The sequence below is a fragment of the Perognathus longimembris genome, chromosome 18 (genome assembly GCF_023159225.1).
Source record: "Perognathus longimembris pacificus isolate PPM17 chromosome 18, ASM2315922v1, whole genome shotgun sequence".
Taxonomy (NCBI): domain Eukaryota; kingdom Metazoa; phylum Chordata; class Mammalia; order Rodentia; family Heteromyidae; genus Perognathus; species Perognathus longimembris.
Window position 1 is genome coordinate 23,976,866 of NC_063178.1, and position 26,535 is coordinate 24,003,400.

General features: G+C 38.7%; 1 protein-coding gene across 1 annotated transcript in view; it reads right to left on the bottom strand.

Annotated features, from left to right (window-relative positions):
• The window catches only part of Gpr158 (G protein-coupled receptor 158), a 296,234-nt gene that overhangs the window by 35,092 nt on the left and 234,607 nt on the right, over nt 1–26,535 (bottom strand). The window contains exon 6 of the mRNA XM_048367807.1: nt 11,415–11,524. Within this exon, the coding sequence (XP_048223764.1) occupies nt 11,415–11,524 (110 nt within the window). The remainder of the gene's footprint in view (nt 1–11,414; nt 11,525–26,535) is intronic.

Consider the following 26,535-nt stretch of genomic DNA (forward strand, 5'->3'; position numbering starts at 1 on the left):
CTGAAAGGAAGAATAATTAAAATCTACTTTCATTTCAATTGTCATTCAAAAGATAGACACTGTTTTTGAAGGTTTATATGAGGATGGATTTCTGGATTAAAAAATATCTTTTGTCAAATGCATGTATTTACCAAATCTTTTACTTCATATGAGAATAACTTAATTGTTATTAAGTGAAGCTATTCAAGGTTAAAATTGTCCATTGGTTTCTGTAAGTGACCTCCATACTTAATATCACTAGGCCATTCTGCTGGGATCCTTCAAAATGCTTGACAGGACAGGGTGGTAAGTCACCAAAGTGGGTAGAGTGGGCAAGAATGAGTAGAAAGCATTCATTTGGCTTCTTAGACAATTTGCAATTAAAGAGCAACTCTTTGAAGCTTGATGGGTTGTTCTCTGGCATATGGGGAAACTATTCACAACAGCTAGCTGTGTGTATAAGGTCCCAGGGGTGACTTGCTCAGATGCTTCCAGACTGACTGCAGATGTGCCAAGAAAGGGAAGATGACTGGAGGAAAATATGAAGGAGCAGCAACTGCTTGTTCCTCAGGTTTTCAAGGGATGCCTTCTGCTAGGTCCTCTGAAGACCATGAATGGTGAAATAAAGACTAAAAAAAAAAGTAGACTCTGCAGCATTACTGCATACAACTACATAGAATTTCTGAGAATTAGCTAGAATCAGGGTAGCACACAAATAGTCTCTGAACTAACGTGAATTACTGCCATATTTTGTATAATGCTTCTTTAATTAATGAACTCATGAAATAAATCTGTATCTGTTAAGAGCCAAATGACTTTTGGTCTTTAGTGTTTTATTAGGTACTATTTGAAATGATAAAATGTCTCTGATGAGTCTATCTAAATTTTAATCTCAGAAAGCCCAGAGTGGCACTTAATGATTTATTAAACAGAAAAAAGAGAAAGCCAATGTTACTTACAAAATTAATTTCCTAAACTGCCAGTTATAGAGTTTGGAAACAACAATTTAAAGTCTTTATCCTCTAGGCATTCATCTTAAGCATGTCATCTTTTCCATAAGACATTTAGCTTTCCAGGAGAGAAGGCTTTACTATTTTTCAATTTGCCTCAAAGACCAAATGATTTTCTGGGACTTCAGAGCTTACTCAGCTTCCTGTCCAAAGGTTTCACTGACTGACAGGGAAAAAAAGACCTGCTTTAGAAGTGGAAGAATGAATTCCTTTTCTCTGGTGAACAATGTGCTTCTTACGAAATGTCACTATGAGTAATTTTCCTCTTGAAGGTTTTCTGTATCTCAGATCAATCAGCCAGTGGAGGCAAGAACTGCAGTGAGCTGAGCAGAGCAGGCCTGCATCCAAACCATGCCAGGGTCCAGATGGAAAACATCACCCATTTTCCAGTCAAAACCCAAACAGTTATGTGTTCAAAGGCTATTTCTTTTCTAGTATTTTATTTTGGCTGAGATGGGTGAAAACTTTTTGACACTACTTCATTTTACAATCCTTTGGGTCATGAAAGGGGACCTCGCTGTGGTTTGGGGTGTGGTTTGAGTGTGTCTCCACAATGCCTGTGTGTTGTGTTTCCAGGGAGGGTGGCACCTTTATTATTATTATTTTTTGGTTTCTTTTATTTTTTTCAAATTTTTATGATCAAACTGATGTACAGAGAGGTTACAGTTTCATACGTTAGGCATTGGATACATTTCTTGTACTGTTTGTTACCTTGTCCCTCATACCCCCTCCCTCCTCCCCCTTTCCCTTTCCCCCCATGAGGTGTTCAGTTCACTTACACCAAACAGTTTTGCAAGTATTGCTTTTGTCGTTTTTCTTTTTTTACCCTGTGTCTCTCAATTTTGGTATTCCCTTTCAGTTTCCTAGTTCTAATACCAGTATACACAGTTTCCAATATATTCAGATAAGATTACAGAGATCGTGTAGGTACAACCACAGGAAGGTGATACAAGAACCTCATCAATAATAGAAGCTACAGATACACATGGGATGTTGAAAGTAGATACAACTGTGATATAACAATCATTTCCATAACATGGAGTTCATTTCACTTAGCATCATCTTATGTGTTCATAAGGGTATAGCTATTGGGCTCTTGTGATCCTCTGCTGTGGCTTGCCTAAACCTGTACTAATTATTCCCAATAAGGGAGACCATAGAGTCCATGTTTCTTTGGGTCTGGCTCACTTCACTTAGTATAATTTTTTCCAAGTCCTTCCATTTCCTTACAAATGGGGCAATGCCATTCTTTCTGATAGAGGCATAAGGGTGGCACCTTTAAGTGAGTGATGGGGCTTAGTATGGGTCCTCAGGTTACTCTCCTTAGGAAGAAGAGCTTAGTTTTCCTGAGATCCTTGAGGGATTTCTTGAGAAGGTTCTGTGAAAAGAAGAAGCTTGGCTTCATGGAGTTCTCTTACTCCTTGTTCTGAAATATGCTGGCTCTGGCCAAAGGCAGTTGTACGTTGTTCGGGCTTTCAGATGTCAAAACTAAGAGAAAACTCAATGCATATTCTACAAAATCAAGTAAATTGAGGGAAAGGGTAGCGTTGGGAAGGATGAGAGAAAATGATGAAAGGGGTGACATTAATTAAAATGCATTGAACTTATAAACCACTTTGTTGAATGGCAACTCCCTTTTATACTACCTAAAGATAATAAGAATGAAGTGTTAAAAAACCATATGAGATAAAGACCTCCTTTATTTTGTAAAGTCAGATATTTTATTACAGAGACAAATTAGTATAGATTTCAAACATGTTTCATCTGTGTGGAAGGGTAAAGGCAAGATGAGGTTTAGAAAAATCTTGTGGATATCCCTGGACTTAGCAACCAAAGAATAAAAGTTATTATTTTGTGGCTCTCATGAGTGTGAAATAACACCTTGATTAGTGTCCTGTTAAGGCAGATGGGACTACAGTCAAATAACTGCTTAAGGCTTCATTTAAAATTTTCTCCCATTGGTCCACTGAGGGGCATCTGGGTTGATTCCATATCTTAGCTATGGTAAACAATGCTGCAATGAACATGCCCAGGAGTGAGACTGCTGGGTCATAGGGAAGTTCTATGTTTAGTCTTCTAAGGAACCCCTATACTGTTTTCCAGAGTGATTGAACAAGTTTTATACTCCCATCAACAGTATAGTAGCATTCCCTTTTAGCCACATCCCTGTCTGCATCTGTTATTGTTAGTTTTCTTGATAATGGCCATTCTAATTGGGGTGAGGTAGAATCTCAGTGTTGTTTTTATTGACATTTCTTTTATGGCTAGAGATGTTGAATATTTCTCCATGTGTCTATTTGGCCATTCTTACTTCTTCCTCTGAGAAGTTTCTCCTTAAGCCTTTAGTCTATTTACTAACTGGTTTATTGAGGGTTTGAGGGTTTATTTTGAGGGCATTTAATATTTTGAATTCTAAGTATATTTTTAGATATGAGGCCCTTGTCAGATGTGTAGCTTTTAAAAATCTCCCATTTGGGGATGGAATGTAGCTCAGTGGCAAAACACTTGCCCATTCTGTATGCTTTCTCCCATTCTGTATGCTTTCTATATCTTTTGCCATGCAGAAGCTCTTTAGTTCGATGTAATACCATTTATTCAGCCTTTCTTTGATTTAATGTTATTCTGATCTTTACTTAGGAAGTTTTGACCCAGGCCTAGGAGCTCTATTGTTTCCCTATCACTTCCCATAATATTTTCATAGTATCAGGCTATACATTGAGGTCTTTGATCCATTTAGAATCGATTCTGGTGCAGGTTGATATATAAGGATCTAGCTTCAGTTTTCTGCACATGGACAGCCAATTTCATCAGCACCATTGTTGAAGAAGCTGTCTTTCTTCCAACCTGTGTTTTCAGCTCCCTTATCAAATGTTAGGTGGCTATAGGTCTGTGGTTTTATTTCTGGGTGTTCTGTTCTGTTCCATTACTCCTTAGCCCTATTCTTGTGCCAGTATCAAACTTTTTTGGAATTCTATGTTTCCATCAAAAAGAATGATACTGTACAATTTGTAAGGAAATGGAAAGACATGGAAAAAGTTATATTAAAGTAAGAGAGATCCAAGGTAACCTAAGTTGCATATTTTCCCTCCTTTGTGGTAACTAGAATGTGTTTATAAATCTACAAGTAAACACACTGAATGGCTGAAAGAAAGAAAGAAAGAAAGAAAGAAAGAAAGAAAAAAAGAAAGAAAAAAAGAAAGAAAGAAAGAAAGAAAGAAAGGGGCTGGGAATATGGCCTAGTGGCAAGAGTGCTTGCCTCCTACACATGAAGCTCTTGGTTTGATTCCCCAGCACCACATATATGGAAAACGGCCAGAAGGGGCGCTGTGGCTCAGGTGGCAGAGTGCTAGCCTTGAGCAGGAAGAAGCCAGGGACAGTGCTCAGGCCCTGAGTCCAAGGCCCAGGACTGGCCAAAAAAAAAAGTATTGTTAAAAAAAAGAAAGAAAGAAAATACACTGGGACATGCTAGGTTATGTACAAGTCTCTCGATATTCCCACAGTGAAACACAAGGACGATATGTATAGGAGCAGTTCACCAAGGCTCAATAGCTATGTGCATATGACCATATAAAATTGTATTTTATGAAATGAACTCCAAAAAAAGGAAACAAGGAAACTTTTTGTTGTTGTTTTCCTTTTGTCTTGTTTGTTAGTTTGTCTTTGGGAGGGTAAGGAAGAACATAGAAAAGGTGGAACAAAGAGTGAACAAATTCAACAGTAGTTCTTCATAGACACAATGTGGAAAACGAAGTATACATTTTGTGGTAGGGGATGAGAGGAAGAAACTGGGAGAGCGAGGAAGGGGAAACACAACTCGAAAAGAGATGTACTCATTACCTGACTCATGTAACTGCGACCTCTCTGTACATCACCTCGACAATAACAATATATAAAACAAGGAAATTCTCTGCCACCTCTGTCACAAGTGAAGCAAAGAGTTGATCTTCATCCTATCATAAGCTCCCACGTCTTCTAGATAACCAAATATTTCCTTTCCTTCAGAGTTTCTAAAGATTTAAAGTATCTTGACTATGTTTTATATGTTTGTGGAAGGATGCATAAAAGAAAGAAATATAAATATCTCGCAGTCACATTTTAAATAAACTAAACCTATAAAAAATAAACCTTCTCACAAAGTGTAAATATTTGGTGCTAATGAGCACAGTAGAGCAAACTGCTGCTGGTTGTTCTGCAAGCAAGGAGTGCTGAATAATGTATGAAGTGACAAATCCCAGTCCACAGCTGAAGAAGGCTCTGCACAGCTTGCTTAAATATTCATTTGAAACATAGTATAGAAAAAAAATCTTTTGTTTTTATTTTTCTTGATTAGCCTTAGAAAAAGGGAAAGCTATTAAGTTTTCAGAACCACCTGTATAGGGAATAGGCAAATACTCTTTTAGCATTAACTTGAAAAAATCTTTCTCTATACTCTTCCATTTAAAAACATTTCCTTATGCTGCCTCCAAGAGATACACCTGCCTTTCTGAGCCTAGAAATGCTGCCTTCCCATGTTTCCTAATAAACAAACAAAATCTAGGATAACAGCTATTCTGTAACCCACCATTGAGATTGGCCTCATTGGGCAAGCCAAATACACCTATGGTTACTTGATAGAAAGTGTGTGTGCATGTGTGTGTGTGTGTTTTCTGTGTGTGCTGAGTGGTGTCCTTGAGGTTTTTTGCTTACTCCACTCCAGTCTCGCAGGTGTCCCTTCCTAGGCTAGCTTTGAACTAGGATCCTCAGATCTCAGCCTCTTGAGTAGCTAGGATTACAGGCATGAGCCACCAATGCCCAGCTAGGAAAGTCTTTTTTAATGAATTAACTGCTTATGTCGTGCTTATTAATGTCATTTTGTCCCTACTCTCGTTTTCTTTCTCTCCTTTCCCCCTCCTGTGCTCCCTTTTACTCCTTTCTTTTTTTTTTCTTCAAATTTTTATTATCAAACTGATGTACAGAGAGGTTACAGTTTCATACGTTAGGCATTAGATACATTTCTTGTACTGTTTGTTACCTTGTCCCTCATACCCCCCTCCCTCCTCCCCCTTTCCCTTTCCCCCCCTGAGGTGTTCAGTTCACTTGCACCAAACAGTTTTGCAAGTATTCCTTTTGTAGTTGTTTGTCTTTTTTTACCCTGTGTCTCTCAATTTTGGTATTCCCTTTCAATTTCCTACTTCTAATACCAGTATACACGGTTTCCAATATACTCAGATAAGATTACAGAGATAGTGTAGGTACAACCACAGGAAGGTGATACAAGAACCTCATCAATAATAGAAGCTACAGATACACATGGGACGTTGAAAGTAGTTACAACTGTGATATAACAATCGCTTCCATAACATGGAGTTCATTTCACTTAGCATCATCTTATGTGATCATAAGGGTATAGCTATTGGGCTCTTGTGATGCTCTGCTATGACTTGCCTAAACCTGTACTAATTATTCCCAATAAGGGAGACCATAGAGTCCATGTTTCTTTGGGTCTGGCTCACTTCACTTAGTATAATTTTTTCCAAGTCCTTCCATTTCCTTACAAATGGGGCAATGTCATTCTTTCTGATAGAGGCATAAAATTCCATTGTGTATATACTCCTTTCTTTATTCTCTCTTTATTCAAAGAAACAGTTCATATACATTTCACTGCATCGATGGCATGCCAACAAGGGGTCTTGTTCGTAAAGAATATATAAAAATAAAAAAGATAACTAAAAGTTGATCTAGGGCCAGGGATATAGTTCAGTGGTAGAGTATGTGCCTAGAATATGTGTAGTCCTGGGCTCAATCTTCAGATAAGTAAGTAAATAAATAAATTCCCCCCAAACACATCCTCTAAGAAACAGTTGCTCCATTAATAAGTGGACTAAAGACTTCAAGAGCGACTTCTCTGAAGAGGAAATGAGAATGGCCAAGAGACACATGAATAAGTTCTCAACATCCCTGGCCATAAAAGAAATGCAAATCAAAACAAGATTCCATCTCATCCCAGCTAGAATGGCCATTATCAAGAAAACTAATAACAACAGATGCTGGCAGGGATGTGGCAAAAAGGGAACACTACTACACTGTTGGTGGGAGTGTAAACTTGTTCAACCATTGTGGAAAGCAGTACAGAGGGTCCTCAAAAGGCTAAACAAAGACCTCCCCTATTGCCCAGCAACCCCACTTTTGGGCATTTACCCAAAGGATCACAAACCGGTCCTACTACAGCTACCAGCACAATCATGTTCATTGAGGCATTATTTAACATAGCTAAAATATGGAACCAACCCAGATGCCCCTCAGTAGATGAATGGATCAAGAAATTGTGGTATATATGCACAATGGAATTCTATGCTTCTATCAGAAAGAATGACATTGCTCCATTCATAAGGAAATGGAAAGACTTGGAAAAAATCATACTAAATGAAGTGAGCCAGACCCAAAGAAACATAGACTCTATGGTTTCCCTCACTGCTAATAATTAGTACACATCTAGGACAGTCCTAGCAGATGATCACAGTAGCTCAATAGCTGTGTACATATGATCATATAAGATGACACTAAGCAAAATGATCTCCAAAATATGGGAACAAGTGGTTTATCAGTGATGTTGTTATTTTTAAAGTACTATGTGAAATTATTTCTTTTTTCTTCTGCTTATCTTCCTATTATATAGCCCGTGTTGTCACTGTATTTGATTCTGGTACCCTGGGTAATATATATATATATGTGTATATATATATATATATGTGTATATATATATATATATATATATATTTGAATTAGGGATGGGATGGGGAACTTTAAAATGGTGATACAAAGGGTAAAAGGCAAACCAATGCAACAGTACTACTTATAAGACAATATGTTATAAACCAACTGTACAACTTGGGTGGGGGGATTGGGGAAGAGGGAAGGTGGGAGAAAAATGAGGGAGGGGGTAAGAAGTTGGACAAGAAATGTACACACGACCTTACATATGTAACTGTAACCCCTCTGTATATCACCTTGACAATAAAAACAAAATAAATACTGGTTTGTTTGTTTTTTTAATCACAGATTCTTAGTGACTCCAAGCATTATCAGTAGCAAAATGCTTCTTCCTAAAAGGAAAGACCACTATACCTTTCACTCTGAAATTGATACACCTCTGTGTGGCATACAATTGTTAGTAATCAAAGAACTGTTGTATAATTTTTCTTTGGGTTATTCTGGAATCCTTTGGCTATATTACTCTAAGATGTGCAAAGAGACTATGAGGAAAGCTGAGATTTAGCAAAAGCGACTGGAGCCTTCAGGATCCCATTTCAGACTAATAGTAGCATTTCTAGGAAGAGAGTGAGATTTGATTTCTTTTTTGTCTTTGATTCAAGTTTACAGTGTTGTAGGAATGCTATAAACACTACAATCAAGCAACGAGAGACCAAGTGACAAAGAAAGAGATGCTTAGTATTTCCTCTAAGCCTTGGGGTAAATGGATGGAATAAAAACAATAGCTCACATATTTCTTGCCTACTCTGTCTTCAAGGGATTCTATCAGCCATTTCATATAGTCATGCTTATAATTTCCTTAACATTTTCTGCCTAGATAGGTATGACATACTTTCTAAAGTGATTTTGAAAAATAAAATTTCTGTGAAAATGAGACTGTGGTATTCAAGAGACATTATGTCCTAGCTCTGGTTACTTCGATTCCTCAGGACACTCTGCCTCAGGTACTCCCAAAGCCTTTTTCTGTAGCTTTCTCTTCAATTCTATGTCTTTCTGAAGATTTTCTTTCTTGATTAACTTAGCCATAGTGAGTTTCTGTGGTTTGCATCTGAAACATCCAAGTACTATTGTTTGGCTTTTTATATTTTTTTTGGTCGGTCCTGGGGCTTGAACTGAGTGTCTGGGCTCCATCCTCGAGCCTCTCTGAGCATAAGGCCAGAATTCTACCACTTGAGCCACAGCACCACTTTCAGCCTTTTCTATTTATGTGGTACTGAGGAATCAACCCCAGGGCTTCATGCATGCTAGGCAAGCACTTTACCACTAAGCCACATTCTCAGCCCCTTGCTTGCCTTTTTTGTTCAAGGCTGGTACTCTACTATTTGAACCATACATTCAATTTAGGTGTTGTTGTTTTTTTGTTTTGTTTTTTTTTGCCAGTCCTGGGCCTTGGGACTCAGGACCTGCGCACTCTCCCTAGCTCAAGATTAGCACTCTGCCACTTGAGCCACAGGGCCACTTCTGGCCTTTTCTATATATGTGGTGCTGAGGAATCAAACCTAGGGCTTCATGTATACAAGGCAAGCACTCTTGTCACTAGGCAATATTCCCAGCCCCACTTTTAGCTTTTTGATGGTTCAATGGAGATTAGAGTATCATGAACTCTTCTATCTTTGCTGATCCCTATTCTTGATCCTCAGATTTTATCCTTCTGCATAGCTAGGATTATCAGTGTGAGTCACAATCACCCAGCTCAAATTTGGTAATTTTCATACACTCGAATTACACTTAATCCTTACAACTTGAGTGAGTCATTAAAGCATTCTATATAAAAGGAAACTAATTCTTGGTGCTGAAAACAATTCATTCTTCACTGTATATTCAAGCAACTGCAAAATTACAATTCAAACTTGAAATTGTTAAAATTTATGTCATTCCTCTCAATCTCATCATTACAAAATTTAGAAATCTTTTCTTCAATATTATATGTTGTCTGCATCTAAGAGATACCAACTATAAAATGTTCCTTGAAACACTGCTCACTATAACAATTATGGACACATTTGTTCAACAAAAATCTGAATATCCAGTGTGGGTAATCACAGCACTAGAAATGGGAGACACAAGGCTGGCTGGGTTGGCCAGTCCTTTCTCCAGACTAATCACATTCCTTAGAGTGCTGATTGTTCACTTTACAGATAAAGAATATTATAACCAGTTACATTTATGCAATATGGAAAAACAAAAGCCCTCCAAATATAGTAGTAAAGCCATATGGTTCATACAGCATGAGAATAATTCAGCTCATTGAATTAGAAATAGTTTCTGCTCAATTTAAGCTTTCAGTGGAGTAATTTTTCACTGCAAGGATTTCTAGGGACACAGAACACAAAATAGCTTTAATTCCAGTCTCTAAAATACACAAAAGAGATGAAGAAGAAATTTTTACCCCTCAAATTTCATTCATTTGCATGATACCCTCAAGATTTCTGTTGGGTATGTGTGTCAACTAATAGTTTCTTTAAATCAATTTCTACTTATTGTGCTAAACACTTTAAAAGGAAATTTTGTTATTACCTTAAATAAAAGACAGTACTTTCCCTAAGTGGAAAGAAACTATAAAATAAATACAGTACAACAAAAAGGTTGAATCTAAAGGAGACAGCATTGAAGTGCAAAGCTCTGAGACTAAATCTTGATTTACTTACTCTGTTCCAAAGAACGACTAGCAATAGTTCAACATGTGTTAAAGACTACTAGCTCTGGACTAATCTTCCTCTTGGAACTAATCAGAAGGATTGAAAGAGAAATGAATGGAAATAATTCCCTATTTTTATGATTCAGTGTTATTTAATCCTCTAGGACCATAGTGTTAAGTGTTCTGCACAAGTGTAGCATACTGCTTCAGGGAATGAGAGTATTATTTGAAGAGAGAACTCTGAGAAGCACATTTCAGGTCTCCACCTGATATCCCATTCATTTACTCATCCGTTAATATGTACGGAAGTCTCCTACATGTCAGTCATTGGTGTTTAGTGCTTAAGATTCAATGGTAAGTCTCTCACTTTGAGGAGCAGATAAGTTAAAAAAGGAGTCGGTGAAATCAGAAAACTATAAAGCAGTATTAAAATACTTTACACCAGACACAAAGTGATAGACTAGTAGGAGGGATGTCATTTTCAAGAAGAGAGGGCAACGCACCTGTTGCTCCAGAATTTCTAGAAGGCTGTGTCACTGACCTTTAATTTCCTTTGTTAAAAATCAGTTAATAAGGGCTACCATATAAGTAATGGAAGCCTGGAATGTATCTGAAGAGCAGAAGTATACAGCATATTGTCCTTCTAGAACAAACAAGAGTCAGAGAGGACATCTACTTTGGCCTAATTCTTTCCTTTAAAAAGAAGAGAGTCATGATGGCTTAGGTCAGAGGCTAGATTCTGATTTAAATTGGACTTCTGGAAATCTAGTGGAATGTTTTTATTAAAATGAAGCATTCAGTTGTATTAATGATTTCTCCAGAGAATGCAAAAGATATCACATATATATGTATCATGTATCTCATATATATACATATATATCATATATGCGTGAAATACACGTATATACATATACATATGATCTTGCTATCTAAATTCTTAAAATTAAACCAGTTAAGTAGCCAGTCCAACTTACCACATGCTAAGCCAAACAATTTGTTTCTTTCATAGGAATGAAGACTAATAAAATATAAGGTACCTGTGAAGCTTGAGAGTCACAGTTCCATAAACAGTAGCAAAACCGAGCAGACGAACCCATCTCAGGAGAATACAGCGAAATGTGCTTGGCTCAAAGTACAAAATAACAACCTGTGGGAGGAGAACAAAAAGGAAAAGACCTTCAAGCTCAATGGATCACCCCAAAACTAGTCCATTATTTCATAATCTGATGTTTAATGCATGTGAATTTTGATATGAGCACAGTCATTCAAATAATTCTTGAAAAGGCTACTTTGATCACTGCATTATTGAAGAACTACAGTCTCTCTACTGCTTTTCAAATAAAACTTTGAAATAATTAACAATAAATTTATGGTTGTTAACAAATAACAAGAAATAAATATAAGGAAGCTAAAATGAGATTGGGGGAAGAGTGGGAGGAGGTAGATGAATGTAAAATGGAACAAATGGTGCAGATAAAGCAAGAATATTCAATGTACATAAGTGACAAAGGAAGGAGGCAATGTGAAATGAGTCAAAGGGGAACCGAGGATGGAAAGAACAATGGAAAAAGTGACTATTTGACAAGCACTGAACACTTGGATAAACATATTAAACTGTAACTCCCTTGAACAAGTTCAAAAACAAAAGTAAATTCTTGGAATCTAACTCTGAGGAGTTTCTATCAACTGTTTCCAGGTCTCTTATATAGAGAAGCATTCCTGTCTTTATCTTCCAACAAAGGCAAGGCAGCTTAGCTCCGTTGTCCTCTTCCAACTATCTTGTCTGGAGCTGTCCTGGTGAGAGTGCTCCACAATGCACCCCCAAACAAGCCACGGACAACTCTGCTTTTACTACCTAGTACGTGGGCCAACCATCTCACCAACGCCTTGCTTCTCCATTTCTGCTCCAACAGTAATATTCCAAATACTGCATATTGATGATACAATGCATGAGAGCCAAAAGACTAGTGCTATGATAAACTTCTGTAGAGCTTCAGTGGGGCCTCAGGGGGGATACTTGTCAGGCACCCCATTATTTTGTTCCTGCTTGATTTTCAGCAAGCCACTGTAGAAAAATTGGTTTGATCCTGACTATAGATGTTAGTATTGTGAGTGCAAAAGGATTAATGCTGTTCAAACACATAGGTATACATTGTGTGAGCTCATTCTGCTGAAATCAACAGCATCATAATTAAAAATACAGCAACAGCCCTAACTCTCTTACTTTTTTCTTAATCCAGAGTTGTGTGTGTTATTGGGAGCTAACATTTTTCTGTTAATATTATACACGTGGAGTCCCTCTCTCCTGCAAAGGCAAGAATGGCATCATTTACAACTCTCTCTTGGTATTTCTCAAGTATTTCTACTACATAATGCTATTAAATTCTCAAGAAAAAGCACTGGAAAAAAAGTGTCATGGAGAAATGTTTAAATAGGCAGGAACAGGAGATAACGTTACTTTGAGTGCTCTTGAAGATGAGGAAAATATTTCTACTTTATTCTTCCAATAACACACAGTATTTGCCCTTAAATTTCCTATTTACTACATAGAGTAAAGATAAAGATTTGCCTTTGGGTTTGTCAGAAAAAAGTGTGGGTTCAGCAAAGAAGAGAGAGAAAAAAGAGAGAGGGGATAATATTCTTTATTTACTGATTTTTCAAATCAGATTAAAATTCCATAAATTAACTTCTATGTAGGGGCACGGATTTTAGACATAATTCCTTTGTATGAGAGTCCCATCATAATTATGAGTTCTACAATCAGGCTTTCTGATGGAATTTAAGATGAGAAAAGACAGTGGAAGAAAACAAATGAATTAAAGTATTTGTGTTCCTTATTATGGCAGAAAGAAGTGTCAGATTACAGACTAGAGGGGCAACATTATTCAATAAAAAACACGTAAGATGGATCGCAAATACTTCCACCGCAGTGACTTCAGAAATTATCCTAGAACACTGGATTCCTACAGGCCCCTAAATCCTGTGAGTTATTGTAAACCTTCCCATTTCTATGTAGTACATTCTTTCTGGGCAATAAATGAGCAAAGATAACTAATTATAATGTAGACATGTACAATTTTTATTTGAAAATAAAGAATTCCTCATAGATTGCTGGTATACTATTGATTTATTTTCAAACTTTTATTTAACAGATGAGAAACTTGAGAACTAGTAAGAGATTGTTGAATTCGTCAGAAATTTAATTTTTGTTGCAGTACAATTACGTCCCAGTATGCTAATGAATTGCCCTCTACAAATCCAATCATTTTTCCTCTGCAAATCCAATCATGTTTTCTTTCCTTTTGCTGAATTCCTATCATTACTTCTTGACTATACTCTTTCTACTGATCTTATATTTTAGCTATCTGTTGAGCCTTTCTGAATAAAATACAAAATTGGCATGCTTCTCTGCATGTCATGTATTTCATAGAAATGAAATATATATGTAATATTCAGTTAATAACTTATTTAACTACTTTTAAAAGAAAATGTTATTTTCAGGATAGTCCATTTGAAAACTCTGAGTATACTAATTAATCATTGTGCTTCTGATGTACATACTCAATTTTATTGACACTGTAAGGGATTTGGAAGTCACAAAATAAAATCATAGGTTTGTTAAATCTTTAAAGAAGCTGCAAATGGTAAAATAATGTTATGATGATATTAAATATTTCTGCAGTACTCAGTATCTGCTATTCAACAGAGTGAGCATGTTTGCATACTTGGACTCATTTAATCCTCACAGTATCCTGAGTAGGGACTTGGTTTCTGGAAGAGAGCTGGGCCATTTGGAGAGAAGTGAATGATGTACTCAGTGTCTCACAGGCAGGAGGTGTCTAAGACAGGGTCTGAATACACACATTGGGTTCCAGAGTTCATGCTCATGCTCAGAACTCTGCTGCTCCAAACGGCTGATTCTATTAGCGAGGAGGAGATGAATGCCTTTACCCTGTGAAGTGCAGTATGTATAGGCTTTGGAGGAAGGGGACATTGCTTTCTGTGGAATAGAAGTTCAGTTTAGCTGTGAGGGCCAACATCTCTGCATGAACCTGAGGAGGAAGACATGGATGCAGACATGGAGGAAAATGGGGAGGGAGCCCAAGACAAAAGCATGTTGTGGGCAAGTTCTGGAGCGTGGAACATAGGGTTACATCTAGGAAGACAAACAGCAGAGTTGTGGAAATAAAGCTGTGTGATAAAGTTGATCAGTGTAAGCTTTGAACAACAGAGAGAGGAATTCACACTATGGCTACTACAGATGCCATTAAAATCCCTTCAGTGTAGGTCAGAAGTGTATATACCATAGAACTTATCTAGGAGCAGCATGTAAGAGGGCTGACTGGGCTGTGGAAGAAGAAAAGACAGAGATGAGAACTTCTGAAGGAATAAAGAGGCCCCAAAGTGTCATCTTACCTACAAAACTTCCCTCTCCCTCTGTTTTATTCCAGGCCCCCTTTATCTCCATCCTCAAACATCAACCATTGGGATGTTTCTGATCACCTTATTAACCTCCTTAGAGCCCTTCGATGGCTCTCAGCACTCTCAGGAAAGAATCAAAATTCCCTAAGATAGTTGCCAAGGCCCTTCACAATTGAGCCAGCTCATACCTACTGACTTATTACCTTCCACTCTCCAAAGTCCGCCAATCCTTGAGAGTGGTGTACTTTTTCTTTTTTAAACTGGATGCCGTCTATCAACCACACTGTCTCACTGATAGTCACCTGGCTTACTTCTGCTAACCATCAGGTCCAAACACAAATATTCCTTCCTTTAGGATGAAGTGGCTTTCCCTGGTTTAGCACACACTTGCAAGTTGATAGTCACCCCTTCTTTTTAGAAGCTCACAGGCTCTGTGGGGGCCATGCTTATTCTATTTCCATTACAGAAGAGCACAGAGTCCACACACATGGAGAGGCTTCATAAATAGTTTTGAATGAAAGGCAAGTAAGATATCGTTTTCATAAACTGATTTGTTAAATGTCAAGTCCTTTGTACAACTATTTCAGGATAATAAACATATTTAAAATAAATAGCGCATAAATGGACACAACTAATGTTTTAAGAACAGGAATATAATTATTCATGGGAAGAGCGGAAAGGAGATAGAGAATCAAGAAAACACTGGGAAACTGATTTCTTCAGGAAAAAGAGAATAAAATGTCAAAGATCCGTAAGAGTTTAAGCTTAGGTGATTGAGAAGATGGTTCTGTTTACAGTGAAACAGGAAAATGCGAGTGTGCATAACTCCATGAGAAATCACGTTACTTCTGTCTAGTGACGTCTCTGCCACACCCTTCTGTCACTCAAGTCTGGCATCCATGGCTTTTCTGCCTCTGCCCGGATTGAGCTGTGTTTCCATCTCATTTGCATAGCATTTACTCTTCCTTCATTGAGCTCTCCAACTCTATTTTGACAAAGTTAATTCTGTAATACATTTATTTAATATGTTTTCCTAGCTAGATTATCCGATATACAAGAGTGGGGATTTTAACAATTTTTGTGTTCATAATTGCACAGGCATGCCCTAGGCATCATGTGGCACTAACAGATGACCAAGACATGCCTTTAGAAGGGATTTTTCAAATCTGGGAGAAAAAAGTAAGAAGGGAAGTAGTGAGGAGATATGAAAAGTTAATTTCCTTTTTAGATATAGTGAGTGTGAATTGCCCCATAAGACATCCAATTCAGATGTCCAAATCTAGCTTTGTGGTGGTTAAGGTACTACACTAGGATGAGAAAAAAAATTTAAAAAACTCAAATGAGATTATGAAGCTTCCTATTTTTAACTTTTATTTTTAAAACATTTAAATAGTTTAGCAAAATAATTATAAAACATACCCCAAATCTTAGTCAATAACATTTCATAATAGACTTTTGTAACAGAAGAAATGGAGGAAATCAGATAGCTAATATGCAGAAGAATTGATGATATTTCTTCCGACATCATCCTAACAACAGTCATTTTTTTTGCCAGTCCTGGGGCTTGGACTCAGGTCCTGAGCACTGTCCCTGGCTTCTTTTTGCTCAAGGCTAGCACTCCACCACTTGGGCCACAGTGCCACTTCTGGCTTTTTCTGTATATGTGGTGCTCAGGAATTGAACCCAGGGCTTCATGTATGTGACGCAAGCATTCTACCATGAGGTCATATTACCAGCCCCCAGCTGTCATTTTTATATACTACTAATAATCATAATTATGGCTATCATTTCAATACCCTCTCCAAAACCCAGATTGAATTGTCATTGTAATAGTACTGAGAGGCAGAGTAATCAAGAGATTATGGAGTTATGAAGCACTTGCTTTCATCAATGCATTAAGGCCAATATGGCAGGAATAGATCAGTTATCAAGGCAATCGAAGAAGGGAAACCAATGCCTAAGAAGCACAACCATGTTCACTGAACAACGACATACTATAGGCAAGATATGGAATCAGTCCAGATACCCCTCAATGGATGAAGAGATCAAGAAAATGTGGTGTACATACACAATGGAATTTTACTCATTCATTAGAAAGAATGATATTGTACCATTGATATTGTACCATTCATAAGGAATAAAAACACTTGGAAAAATATATTAAGTGAAGCAATCTATACCCGGAGGAAAAAAGTTTCATGTTTTCCCTCACTTGCAGTAGAAAGAATGTACCTATAAATGCATAAGGAAACACGATGGGTGGTATACAGTGGTTAAAAGTGAATTAACTGAAGTGTAACAGACTCTATGGAAAGCTCAAATACAATTTTTTAGAAAGACTAGGTCAAAGCCCAATAAAAGAAGCCCCGGGAAATGGGCTGGGTTTCTGCCAAAGGGGAGTGGGGCGAGCAGGGGAGGAGCAGACGAATGAAGTGGGGAAGGGGGGAAATGCAGTCAAGATTTTATTGTATATACCACAAAATTAAGAAAAGTAAGGGAAGGGGTGAGTTGAAGGGGGGTGAGAAGGCTGGAGGGGTGACACTGATCGAGATGCATTATCCTCACATACTGCCTTGCTAAATGGCACCTGCTTTGTACAACTACTTAAAGATAATTTTAATGGTGACATATGATTTTTTTTGATGACCTGTTGAAGTCGATTGGCCAGAATTTTGTTGAGAATTTTTGCGTCTATGTTCATCAGGGAAATCGGTCTATAGTTCTCTTTCTGTAATGAGTCCCTGCCTGGTTTTGGGATGAGGGTTATACTGGCTTCATAGAATGAGTCTGGTAGTGAACGTTCTCTTTCTGTTTCTTTGAAGAGTTTGAGAAATATTGGTGTGAGTTCTGTTTTGAAGGCCTTGTAGAATTCTGCTGTGAATCCGTCTGGACCTGGGCTTTTCTTGGATGGGAGATCATTTATTGCCGTTTCTATTTCAATACTGGATATGGGTCTGTTTAGGTTTAAATCTTCATGGTTGAGTTTGGGGATATGAATTTTTTTCTAGGAAATCATCTATTTCTTCCAAGTTCTTGTATTTGTTGGCATAAAGGTTTGCAAAATAGTCCCTTATTGTGTTCTGAATTTTGGTTGTTTCTGTGGTGATGTTACCTGTTTCATCTCTGATCTTGTTTATTTGAGTGTGCTGCCTTCATTTTTTGGTCAGGTTTGCTAGGGGACTGCCGAGGAAAAACGGATGATCAAACGATGATTTAACCTTCTGTCTTGCAAATGCTTATTTACCTTTTGCCCTGTTAAGGTACAACAGGAAAGTCCCTACCAGATTCAAGAGCTTTGCACTTGTCAGCATTTGAAACAACGAGCTAAATAAAGTTCTAATGTTTATAAATTACCCATGTTCAGTTGACATGCACTACAGAAGGTACCCATTGTTACGTGTGCACGGATCATTATGTCAGACAGGTTCCTTATGGTTAGTGTTTAAGTATACTTTATTATCTTTATTGTAAAGAAAAGAAACCTTACATTTTTATAGGGTTAAGTAATCTGCTCCTGGTTACAAAACAGTTTTTAAGCCACCACACATGGAAGCTTCCTTTATTGGAAGAACTGCTGAAAGCAGAATTCCCAAATACAAGTCTCGTGGGGAAAGTATCTTTATCTCTTCCTAACATTAGCAGCTATGGACAGATATAAAGATATTTCATCAAACGGGTGGAGATATACGAGTACCACTCTACTGAGTAAGCTAAGGACCGAAGAGCATTCATAATTTATAGATACATGAACTCAGAGAATAAATTATGCGTGTTACAAAATAAAATATCCTAGGTTAAGAGTGTGGGGCGAGAAAGAAAGAGGCATGGTCAGGGTGAGCAATGGACAGGGTCACACCAAGCCCTTCAGTCTTTCATATTGCTACTTGGGGAGATCATAATTTGCCTGAGGTTTCCTCCCTCTACTCAAGGAATGAAATCTGCGTGAAGGCCTAACTTATTTCTACGTGCATTTTAAACAATTAGTTCTTAACTATGGGGAATTATTTTTTTCAACCAGTTGACCTTAGGCTAGAAAAAAATTGGGGTTATACATTTTTAAAGTGTTATAGTAGAGGCAGCCTTGGAAGGCTTGCCCTCACATACCAGCAAATCACACATCAATTGTGATTTCTATGTGTCTGTGGTAATGAGGCTGGAATCCAGGGCCTAGTACATGCTGGGCAAGCATTCTATGGCTGAACACTGGCCTCAGCCTTTATTTTATTGAGATATGGTTTCACTCCAGACTAGCCTTAATCCTCCCTCTTCTGTCTCCACATTACTGGGATTATGGGCATGCACTTAATTAGGATTTTAAAGTATTTCTTAAAGTCTAGTTGATTGTCTATATTCCTTGGACACAGCTAGTAGCAGGGAAAATTAACCACAAAGAGAAAGACTTCTAATTATACCTTCCATATATATACACAGAAATAGAAGGATGTTTTAAAATGGAGTAACTGTTTTACAGGTATAGACACAGCATCAGAATTGGAAATCTACCATCTACTCAGTAGATATAAATGCCTGATGCTTTTCAAAGAGGGACGTTCAATGGTGAGAAGTCAGCAAAGTCCAACAGCATTTCCATCGCTCTGAGAGTAAAAAGTGTAAAGCATGTATTTAGCCTTCATACATCAGCAGTCTAAGTAATAGTGTTGAACTCAGCAGTTCTACTTTCCTAATTGGCTCGTCAGGTGTTACTTGCTTCAGTTCAGTGAAACTGGTTGCAAATTAAATCACTTTTATGGGTGAATGAGGTGTTAACATGCTTTGGGGTTTCTGTCAGTGGAGGCGATGAGCACAGCCTTATTTGTGAGAACATTATGGAATAGGAGGCACGCAAATGCATGCAGGTGACCAGACTTCTGCTGATGGAATTGTCTTTTGATAAACATTTGAAGGACTTCTTGGCCTTTGAGAACAACTATGTCTGCTTTCTCCAAGGAACATGCCTGCCAGTCAAATATTTCCCGGGGCTGTTCCTCCCCTCAAGTTTGCTAAGCTGCCAATAATCCTCACTAAACCAGAGAAGAATTAAACTGACATTGAGTCTTAATGGAGAATGACTCACAAAGGTAACCCATGAAAACCTATAATATTAAACCCTGTGCTTAATCTACCCAGTTAGACCTTCTTTTGAGGTTGCAGTGTGAAAATGAGTCTTGTTGTAGAGCCTGTACATTAAGGCTTTTCTGTACAGCTTGTATTTAAATGGCTTTTACTCAGTGCACTTTTATGTGTTCAAAATTATTTTGTCTATATTTAGCAAGCTATGTTATTCTTTGCACAGGAAATACTTAGGGAAAGTGCATGTCTTGTAAAAGTTTAACTTGAATTTAACTTGAATTTAAACTTTAAAGAGTAAAATGCATGCAATGTGGGCTAGCCTTTATGTGAGTGTCATCCTATGACAAGGGCCATTATTGTGGCGGTGTCTTCATATAACCATAGTCTAGAACTCCTTGGTTTTATAATTTAAAAAAATCATAAATTATTGATGTTATTTTGGAGTTGTTGTGAGAGCAGGTATGATATGTGTGATAAATGCTTTCCAAAGTTCCCAATGTTGATAGCCATGAATATCTAAACAATCAAAATCGAAAGACAAACACAAGATCTCAGTATCTTAGTGATGATTCTACTTGCTTGCTTCTTGATAGGTAGCATCACATTAAAAAGTACATTTTAAGCCAGGCTATAGTGGCTCATGCCTGTAACCCTAGGTACTTAGGAGGCTGAGATATGAGGACCAGTGATTGAGGCCAGCTGTGGCAGGAAAGTCTATGAGACTCTTATCTCTGATAAAAAGCCAGAAGAGGAATTGTGGCTCAAGTGGTAGAGAGCTAGCCTTGAGCAAAACGAAGCTCAGGGACAGTGCCCAGGCCCTGAGTTCAATCCCAGACCAATGCATGCACAGAGAGAGAAAGAGAGAGAGAGAGAGACAGACAGACAGACAGGCAGAGAGACAGACAGAAACAGAGGGGGACAGACAAAGAGAGACAGAGAGACAAAGAGAAGCAGAGACAGAGAGACAAAGAGGCAGAGACAGACAGACAAAGACAAAGAGTGAGGTAGCTCACATATATAATCCTAGTTATTTGGGAGGTGGAAAACAGGAGGATTGTAGTTTGAGGTTAGCCCTGGTAAAATGTTCTGGAGACCCCCCTACCTCACACAGTAGCTGGTGGTATACACCTGTCATTTCAGACACCTAGGAACCTGAGATTGGAAGAATCATAGTTCTAGAGCAGTTGAGGCAAAAAAATTAGAGCTCCTATCTCAAAACTAACCAAAGCAAAAGGAAATGGAGTTATGACCCAATCATAAAATGCCTGCCTAGCCCTGAGTTCAAACTTCAGGCCCGTAGATAGATTAGATAGATCTTTAAATAATTACTTTTAATAATTCCATTAGATACTTAATAGAGTCTCTGAGACCTATTCATTTTTACTAAACAAGATCAGCAAATTTAAAAATCCACAGTTAGATCTTGTGAACCATGCAGAAATCATTTCTACATTAGCCAGTGCGGGAGTCCTCCGGTCCATGACTGCCCCTCCCTCCTCAATCCTGTTACCTAGGCAACCCATTCAGTGAATGGAGGACCAGGAGGCAGGATAGACATGATCCAGGCTGCCTAAGGAGCAGCTGAGCACAGTGGAGAGAAGCCATGTTCTGGGCCTCTCTGGGCTGTTTCCCCTCTTGTCTTAAAAAACACAAAACAAAATATACACTTCATGTTAATAACCTATTCTAGAAAAACAAAACAAACAAAGAAACATATGGTTATTATTATTTTGTTTTTGCCCGTCCTGGGGTTTGAACTCAGGGCCTGAGCACTGTCCCTAGCTTCTTTTTGCTCAAGGCTAGTACTACTGCTACTTGAGCCACAATGCCACTTCTAGCTTTTTCTATGTCTGTGGTGCTGAGGAATTGAACCCAAGGTTTCATGTATATGAGGCAAGCACTCTACCACTAGGCCAAATCCCAGCCCCATATGGTTATTTTATTTATTTTATTTTTTTGGCCAGTCCTGGGCCTTGGACTCAGGGCCTGAGCACTGTCCCTGGCTTCTCCCCGCTCAAGGCTAGCACTCTGCCACTTGAGCCACAGCGCCACTTCTGGCCGTTTTCTGTATATGTGGTGCTGGGGAATCGAACCTAGGGCCTCGTGTATCTGAGGCAGGCACTCTTGCCACTAGGCTATATCCCCAGCCCCCATATGGTTATTTTTATCTTCAACTTTTACAACTTATTACAACCCAGACAGAAAAGTCCTTGAGACTTTTAATCTCCAGTTAACTGCCAAAACACTGGAAGTTGCTGAAGAGGCAGAGTGCTAGCCGAGAGAGAATAAGCCATGTGAGATCTCAGAGCTCTGAGCCCTAAGTTCAAGCTCTAGTAGTGGCACACACATACACACAAAATGAAGAAAAGAAAAGGAAAGGAAAACAAAGGAAAGAGAAAGGAAGCCTGGGTATATATTTAAAATTAAAATTTAAATATATACTTATACACTATATGTACACACACCAATTTAAATGTGTGTATATATGTTATACATTGCTTATAGTGTTGATAGTGATTCTTTGGTTATAGTGTTAGACAAGCACTCATATCTCAGTATTTTATGCATTTAATATAATCAGAAAAAAGTTAGTTTAAAATTACTACTCTATTGAAAGTATTCAATGAATAGTAAATAAAATTTTAGTTAGGATGTTATTGAACTAATATAAGATTTAATATTTAGGAATAATATTATTTTTTAGGAATGGTATAAAAAGTCAGCTAAATAGATAAACAAATTTAGAAGCCTTAGAAATATATAGCTAATGCAATAGAGTGACTGCTGGGAATCGCTTTGTTTTGCTTTGAAGAAACAGGCAGGGCCTCTGTACGTAATTTGCACAGTTTATACATTGTACAACCAGCAAGGATGATTGAAGTACCTGATACTGTCTACTTTAGATTTATGACAGCCATTTTGTGGCAGGCGGACAGAGTGACTGAGGCAAGGGAACAATTTGGCACAGAAGTAATGCCCCCGTGTGGGCAGAGTCCCCAGAGTTAACGGGGCTGAAAATAGTACTCCTCAAAAGTTCCTGTGCCAACCAATCACCTGGTGATTTTGTTAAAACACAAATTGAGCTTGATTAGATTTGTGAGGAAGCTGAAGAGTCTGCAGTTCTGACAAACTCCCACAGGATGATGATCTGCAGGTCATCAGACCATAGTCTGAATAGACCAGGCTGATTGAGTTGAGCAAAACTCAGAGTTATCCTATGCCCAACGGCATAGGATAACTATGATCTTGATCTATGCAGAAAATGGAAACATAAAGTTACATCTTCTGGGTCATCTCCTAAAATCTGACTATTGGTGAATTAAATAGTTGGCAGAGAAGTGAAAATTAACTGTATTGGGAAATGGACAAATTAAAAAAACAAATGTGATATGAATATGGTCTGTGATTTATTGCCTTAGATTTTTCTCTCTTTTTGTAATGTACAAAAATTCTCCAGAGTAAGAGTTGATAAACAGAGTAGTGATGAAAAGCCATTAGAGGGCTGGGAATATGGCCTAGTGGCAAGAGTGCTTGCCTGGTATACATGAAGGGTTCGATTCCCCAGCACTACATATATAGAAAAAGCCAGAAGTGGCGCTGTGGCTCAAATGGCAGAGTGCTAGCCTTGAGCAAAAAGAAGCCAGGGACAGTGCTCAGGCCCTGAGTCCAAGCCCCAAGACTGGCAAAAAAAAAAAAAAAGAAAAGCCATTATAAACTAAAAGAGTTAATACTACATTCTTCAGAATAGAAAATATTGACAACACATCCATGAAAGATTTGAGTTGGTTGTTGGCAGAATGATAGACCTGGTTTAGAACTAAACAAAAATGCGCAGAATGATTTTATTTTTTGTATAAGGAGGTAGAAGAGATCTGAAAAAATGAAAGTACTTTACAATGAAAAAAAAGTTCATTTGTAAGATAATGTGAATATATGAGTTACGTACTTGTCAGGAGGAGGGATTCTATAGCCTAATGCAATAGATAAAACAAGGGATTTGGGGTTAGTTGCCCTACATGCTAGCGCAGGCTCTATGACTAATGAGCCACGACCTGAGACAAATGCTTTAAGTTCTGTGCGCTTCAGTTTCCTCAACAACTTAATGAAAACACAGTGTTTGTGGAAGCACTCACTAAAACATACAAGACTGGATCCAGTTTCATTGCTTACATGGAAGACCAACATTTGAATTAACCATCTAGTTGGTCTTCTTTACGTGTAGCTTCAAATGCCTAGAGGAAAGAAGATTCTGAACACTGAGAGTTTATAATGGAGAGATCTGAGGAGCATAAAGGAAAAGACAAGGCAGACTGAGTTTAGAGCACAGAAGCAGAGTTATTAACATGGTGGGTAAAAGCAGCAAAGCCAAGGTGTCATTGTTTATATAATATACATTATCACAAAGGGATCAGCTTAGTCAACCCTTGTTTCTAAGCTCGAAGCTGCAAAGGGTCAGCAGTCCAGGAGCTGCCAGCCTTAAACTCTCTCACTGGTCTGCACTGGAGGCTTAGGCAGGGCTGAAGGCTCTGCTAGCAAAGGATATGTTTCCAGTCTCATGTGTTGGTTGTTGGGGTTCATGGGACATCTCCACATGGAAAACTGCTTTATCAAAACCACCAATCGTCTACTAATAAGATAGAGGGATATTCTTTTGTAGTTTTATTGTGAAAATGTCTCAATGTCAGTGCATTCACTGATTAGAAACAGGTGTGTTCTGGACGCCAGCCATGAAGTGATGGAATTTACTGTTTACTCTACTTGGTTCCATTTCTCCTTATTGTTTCTCCATTAATTTCTTTTCTTTTTAAAAAAAAATAAGATTCCATCTTTTATTTTGCATACTTTTAATTTCATAACACAAAAAACCACAATGCACAACACCCAACCCTGATGGTGGAGGGGGGGCGGGGGTCAGGGCTTGAATCCCTTGCTTCCTGCCGTGGACAGGGGACAGGAGGAGGTGACAGCAGAGGGGGCGAGGTGGGACGGGGCCAGTCTAGGCTGCTTGGGGACACTATACAGGAGGATGCTGGCTTCCTTCCCGGTGGGGATCTCGTCACCCTCAAGTGGGGGATCTCATCGGGAACAGCGGCGCTGGGCTCCTCTGCTGCCACTTCATCCTCATCAATGCCCGGGCCTAGCTTGATCACCCGGCCGATGCGGTGGAAGGTGACAATCTCCAATAGGCTTGTGTCTTCCCCCTGCTGCATTGTGACCAGCACATACGGCTGGACCGCCAGCATGGAAAGGATCATGAAGGCCCAGGCACTTCGAGACAACTCCACCATGGGCTACATGATGGCCAAAGAGCGTCTGGAGATCAACCCTGACCACCCCATCGTGGAAACACTGCGGCAGAAGGCCGAGGCCGACAAAAACAACAAGGCTGTCAAGGACCTGGTCGTGCTGCTGTTTGAAACCCCACTGCTTTCTTCTGGCTTTTCCCTTGAAGACCCCCAGACCCAATTCATTCATTTCTTTTGGCAAAGAAATGTTTGTTCTGAGACAATGTATGTAGTATGTAGGTAACTTTTTCTTTTTTTATCTTTCTCTCTATATATTATATGATAGTATATATATTATATATGTATATATATAGAAAGAGAGACAGACAGACAGACAGGGACTCACTTCCTAACTCTGAATGGCCTCAAACTCACAGTCCTCCTGCTTCTACCTCCCAAGTGCTGTGCTTATAGACATGCACCACTGCTAACGGCTTCTTTATTTTTACAGGGAATCGGAGATGAGTGTTTCTAGACTGTTGGAGGCCACCTTGGACTTGGACTTTGGAGCAATTTCTGGAGCTAATGTGCATCTCAGGCTGGAGATGGGAGGGAAAACTGGGAGACACCCAGGGAAGGGGAGACATGTTCAGAAAGAATTGTACTCATTACCTGATTCATGCAACTGTAACCCCTCTGTATATCTACTTTACAATAACAATAAAACTTTTTTAAAGAAAAAATTAAAAAGAATAAAGATTTTTGAACACTCTTGGAGAGGGATTATATTCATTTTGCATGGTGAGATGGACATGAGTCTTTGGGAGGGTAGGAACAGATATAGGTGAGCTGCAATGGCCTTCTACAGCCCACGTATCAGATGTTTAATCCACAGCTTGGTGTTTGGGGAGGGAGTAAAGGAGGTGGCCGTAGTGGGAGGTTTTTCAGTTATTGGGGCATGCCTTTGAAGAGGATGGTGGGTCCAGGGCCTGCCTTCCTTCCTTCCTTCCTTCCTTCCTTCCTTCCTTCCTTCCTTCCTTCCTTTCTTTCTTTTTCTTTCAAATCCAGCTGCTTAGGTGTGTCTTTGCCTTGCCACACACTTCTTACTATGATGTACGGTCCAAAAGCACAGGCCCCAAATCAACAAGGTCAACTGACCATGGACTGAAACCTCTACAATGAAAACTCCAAATTACCCTTTTTCTTTTCAGAAGCTGATTGTGCCTCAGGTATTTTGTTACAGTAATAGAAAGCTGATTAACTTAATTATTATCATACCCACTTTACTTATGGGGAAGTTGAGGCACATCGATAGCAGGTTACACAGCTGGTAAGTGGCATAGCTAGGATTTAAACCCAGCTGGCACGTGCAGGCTCAGCTCCTTAACACTACGCTTTCCTGCCACCATTACACAGGAAGGAGAGAATGAACAAAGGAAAC